Source organism: Pseudomyrmex gracilis, unplaced genomic scaffold (assembly GCF_002006095.1).
Source record: "Pseudomyrmex gracilis isolate BER0280 unplaced genomic scaffold, ASM200609v1 scaffold_517, whole genome shotgun sequence".
Classification (NCBI taxonomy): domain Eukaryota; kingdom Metazoa; phylum Arthropoda; class Insecta; order Hymenoptera; family Formicidae; genus Pseudomyrmex; species Pseudomyrmex gracilis.
The window spans coordinates 6,833-11,847 of record NW_018021101.1 but is presented as its reverse complement, the minus strand read 5'-3'; the positions used below and the strand labels follow the sequence as shown (position 1 = coordinate 11,847).

At 28.3% G+C, this 5,015-nt stretch overlaps 2 protein-coding genes across 2 annotated transcripts in view; both read right to left on the bottom strand.

The window, feature by feature from the left end:
* The window catches only part of LOC109860953 (protein croquemort-like), a 31,268-nt gene extending 30,364 nt beyond the window's left edge, over positions 1 to 904 (bottom strand). The window contains 1 exon segment of the mRNA XM_020440380.1: positions 614 to 904. The gene's annotated coding sequence lies outside the window, so the exon portion shown is untranslated.
* A 102-nt stretch (positions 905 to 1,006) lies between these two features.
* On the bottom strand, positions 1,007 to 3,760 carry LOC109860951 (intraflagellar transport protein 57 homolog). Its single transcript, XM_020440377.1, has 8 exons — positions 3,419 to 3,760; positions 3,007 to 3,211; positions 2,440 to 2,721; positions 2,185 to 2,350; positions 1,963 to 2,071; positions 1,690 to 1,886; positions 1,453 to 1,597; positions 1,007 to 1,372 (listed from the first exon to the last, which is right to left on the bottom strand). Exons 2-8 carry the CDS (start codon positions 3,162 to 3,164, stop codon positions 1,206 to 1,208), a joined length of 1,224 nt encoding a protein of 407 aa, XP_020295966.1. The 5' UTR covers positions 3,165 to 3,211; positions 3,419 to 3,760; the 3' UTR covers positions 1,007 to 1,205.
* Positions 3,761 to 5,015: the final 1,255 nt, after the last annotated feature.

Here is a 5,015-nt window from a genome sequence, read left to right as displayed (position 1 = left end):
TGATTGGCCTGATTTACTCAATAATTACTTCTTTATTATAAATAATAGAAAAAAATGGTTTAGGACTTTTCGACTCAGTTTTACTCCTTCTACCTGCCTACGAGAGATTGTACGGCAATTCTGGGACACCCTGTATAAATACTGTAATAAACAAGAACTTTTTGGATTCGTCTTGACCTTGCCTATCATATCGCGAGGATAAAAATATGTACTTTCAGATAAAAAAAAATTATTCATACCTCAGAAGAGATTATTCTATTATCAAACATAACATATGGATCGAAATCATACATGATTGTGTAATTTTTACACACTCAATCAAATTATTTCTTTGCACAGCAAAAAATGAAAGCAGGATGACTCGTTAAATTTCAGATTTTTTGATAAAAATGTAAAGTGTTTCTACGGGTTTTTACTTTAACAATCAATTCTTTAATAATAATATAAGATAAGAAGGAGCTGTTGATATCAGTCACATATTATTTTAGCTTGTATATATCATTTCATATCAATACAGCATCAATATTAACGAATCAGTGTAAGATTTGTTAATATAAGAAATACAGACTGAGAAAGTTAACAAAAAATTGACAAATTAACATTTTTCACGCACCTGTCAAATTCAATTCTCGGTGTCAAAGTGCGTTTTCTTCGGTAAGATGAATTTGTAATAGTGGATTTCGACAGATTGCACTTATCAATTCGAATCACTATTCGCGAGATGCGAATGCACGCGAGTATGCGCGCGAACTGTGCGCTCTGCACATTCGTATCGTCATATGTACAGACAATTTTCAATATGTATCGTGTCTTATATTTACATGTTATCGCACGTGTTGCCAATATTAGTCAGCGCAATCAACAACTTTCAAGGCCGTATTAAAAATTCATATAAAAAAGTCTTAAAGTTTTACTAAATAAAAACTAATGTTTATAAATAAAAAAAAGATCAGCTATATCATTAACAAAAATAAAACGGGTTTATTCAATATAAGCTTAATCAAAATAATTAAAACAGTCACTTTTTAATTATATCTGTTTACAAGTGCTACGTAGAAATATACAAAGTTTTTACTGCACAATTGGACCCATGTTAAACAAGATATATATCCAAGATATAGAATTCACATACATGATATCACATTTTTGGATAGATTAAATGTATGCAATTACAATAAGTCTAACTCTAAAAAGTGACATGTTGCTTACATTATTACTGGGGTATTTGTGTTATTCATATCTTCTCGCAATTGCGTTCGATCTCGTATTCTTGCGCACATTAAACTATATTCTAATACACCGATTCGAATATTCATTTCAGAAATTTCATTCTTCATTTTTGTAATTGTCTTCTTAATATTAATAAGCGGCGCTGTAGAATATTTTGAGGAAATTAGATTTAAAAAACATTTAAATAACTTAAGTGAGATAATTAAAGTTGTGTATACATACTTCCATCAGTCATGCTAGATCCTCTTTCATCCATTTCTTTCTTTACATGTTCTAACTCTTCTACCAATTTATTGAGAACTCTTGTTCGTTCAGTAACACCACCACTAACATCTCTGTATTGTTCTTTAACTTTTGATAACTCTTCCTAAGTTGATTTTGTTTACATAATAACTTTCTTTGCTTATATGAAGTATTAGAATGTGTACATAAAATATATGTATTACACTATAAATTTACCTGCAATAATCGATACTTTGTTAAAGAAGACTCAAGTTGTCTATTAAGATAAGTTTCCCTTGTTTTGATTTTATCTAAAGTATTGCTAATATCACTATAAATTTTATTTAAATGTATTTTTGTACTACTCATATCGGTCGCAATATTTGCACGCAATTGCTTCATTTGTTCAAGATGGGCTCTCCAGTCTCTTAAATCTATATGTAATATAGCAAATAATATATAAATATTTGAATGTATAAATCAATTTTGTCATGTAAAACTGTTTAATACCTGTCTTAACAGTCACTTTTAATCGAGGTAAGACTTTTTCCAACTCTAATTGCCACTCATCTCTGTTAGTTTTAGATTCCAAAATATTTTCTGGTTTTTGCGTTACGGACTACATAAAAAAAGTATATAAAAGTATACAAAAGAGCAACCACAATATAGTAACAATATAGCAAACCTCGAAATTAGTGACAATTATTTCTCTAAAAATACATTTTAGCTTACAAGATTTTGACTATAAAGTCTTGTAATATCGTCTATGTGTAAAATATCTTGATCATCATCATCGTAATCAGCCATCATTTCTTCTTCCACTTTCTCTAAAATTAATTCAGCATCATCATCTTCAATATCTGGTTCTGGTGTAGGCTCGTCAGGTGGAATGGTTCCTCTATTATTTTCGATATAAATTAGCAGTCGATCTTGTATAGTAAGAATCTACTAAACACAAAGTTATAAAAAGAAAATAAAACCTGTTACCTTTCTAACTTGAAGTTTTCCACTTTTAAAGCATTATCAACCAAATTATCTAAAACATATACTGCATGTTCGCCAATACCCTGTTTAAGTTTATTGGGTGGAAATTCTACAGTTATATTACTTTCCCTGAGATAATCCAAGATTAATGCTATTGTTGAATTAGGATCATCAGATTCCTGAGGCATCTCAAAATTTTTTCTACACTTCCTAATCAACCATGCAGCCAGACAAGTAAATGTGTAAAACTGCTCACCAGAATTTGTTGGGATTATAAAGTAATGCCTATTTTTAATATTACAATTAATGTTATATATATTACAGACTATACATATATAATTATAATAACATTATTATATAATATCAATATATTATATTAAATGTAATTAACATCAATTCAATTCAAAATTCAGTTGTATAATTTACACTGAAATAATAGGAATATATATATATACATACACAATGAAATAATATGAATATATATATATATTTTTATATATTCATTTTGCATAAACATTTGGCCTAAATAACTAATTTAATGTTAGTTTATATTAACATTGTATATCTTACCTGCTTATTGGTTTCATTTTTAAAGTTTGCACAAATTCTGCATCATAATTTAATAATTTTAATTTATCCAAAAGATTTTCCATTCTAACATTTATAACAAATGATGCAGCTGGAGCAAGCTCATCTTCCACAATAATTTTTTGAGTATCTCTAAACATGTTGCTCCCTATGTTTGATTACTTTGTATCTCACAATATAAATTTCACTATATAAATAAATTAATATTTATCATGTTTTAAATTAAGATTTTAAAATATATCTTTTAGTAAATGCTTAATTGCTTACAAAATTCTAGTTTACAAAGTTAAAGTTTAAAATGTACAATTGTAAATTATAAATTTTAAATGAGAAAAGAAAAAAAGGACACTTAAAATATAAACATGATCTATAAATATTGAATTAAAATACTTACAAAGATGAAATGACAAAAAGAAATTTGTCTTAATATATTTTCTTCTAAATTCTAGTAAACAATGGTATATTATCCGTGTGTTGTAATATCAACATTAATAAAAAACATAATTTAATTAAAAATCACCAGTAGGAAGAGAATATAAAAATTTAGTTACTCCTCGTAAGGGACGTGTTTTATTTTTTTTTTTTTATTTTTTTTAACGTGCCCAGTAACCGTCAGAGCGATTTTTGCGAACACAAGTTCTATTTTCCCTCCACGTTAGCTTTTATAAGGGACGTAAGCTTATTCTTAGGTTAGGTTAACTTGAGTTTTTCCATTGACACGTATTGAGCTGCGTTCCGTTTCACGCATATGCGCGCATTTATCTATACTATACGTAACGTGTACTATAGATACATGCGCGCATATGCGTGAAACGGAACGCAGCCTAACAGTATGTAAATAGGTCTAAAAAATCAATATGTCTAGAAAATCAATAGAGTGCTTTCCTTCATGGACATAGAAATATGAGGACAGAGCATAGTTGGATTGCATCAGCCGTATCGGTTGGATCTGTGTAGTTACGCTGTGAATATTTTTGGACAATTGTCGGTGTTTTATACCATTTTCTTTATTATTATCTGTTAACTAAACAAATATACAACTCCGTGGCTTGGTGTCAGGAACCCAATCTCATGGACCTAGGAATATAGAGACGGAGCATAGAGTTGCGGGGCGGAATGCAGGGAGGTGCGACGAAGTAACATGTGATTGGTTGTTGAAATATGATTGGTTGTTGTTGTGCGCAAGCGCAATGACATACTTGAATTGTACGAAAGCAACGAGAGCGGGGAAAAGGATACGCAACTTAACATATATTCAATACATAATATATTCACGATATAAATAAATAATTATGGTGCTGTGCTGTGTCCCAAATTGTCGCAATAGGTCAGACAATCAAAATTGGAAACAAACTACCAATACAAACAGAAATAAGAAAATTACATTTTCACATAATAAATTTGTATGTTATTTTAAAATAATAGTAGTCTAGTTTTAGAAAAGGTGTTTGATATTTTATTTGTATTCACATTTAGTTTTCCAAAAAATAATACTCGCAACTTGTGGAAAATAGTGTTATTTTATAATATATATTGTTGTTTTATAATATATGTATTATAATATACGTATTAGTAAATTTGATATAATATAATATAAGAGGAATATATATTTTATAATAGTTACTTTTACGAAAAAAAACTACTGGCAGTAATATATTGCGGCAGTGGTACAAAAAAATTACTGGCATTCTGTGTAATTGCCAGTAATATTCTCAGTGATTCCTGTAATACCTAATAATATTCTTATGTGATTGTCAGTAACATTTATATTACTGACTTTATTTATATGTAATCGGCAGTAGTTCTTTTTCGTAAGGGTATTTACTGTCTTTTTTATCTTTTATTTACTGCAACTGTTAACATTATATTAATTTATGTGCCCTATTGTAAAATTTATTGTATTTTTTTTTTTTACCTTATAAACGAATATGTTGATTTTATAACACAAATATATACAATATTTTTATAAAATATATATATATGTATAACAT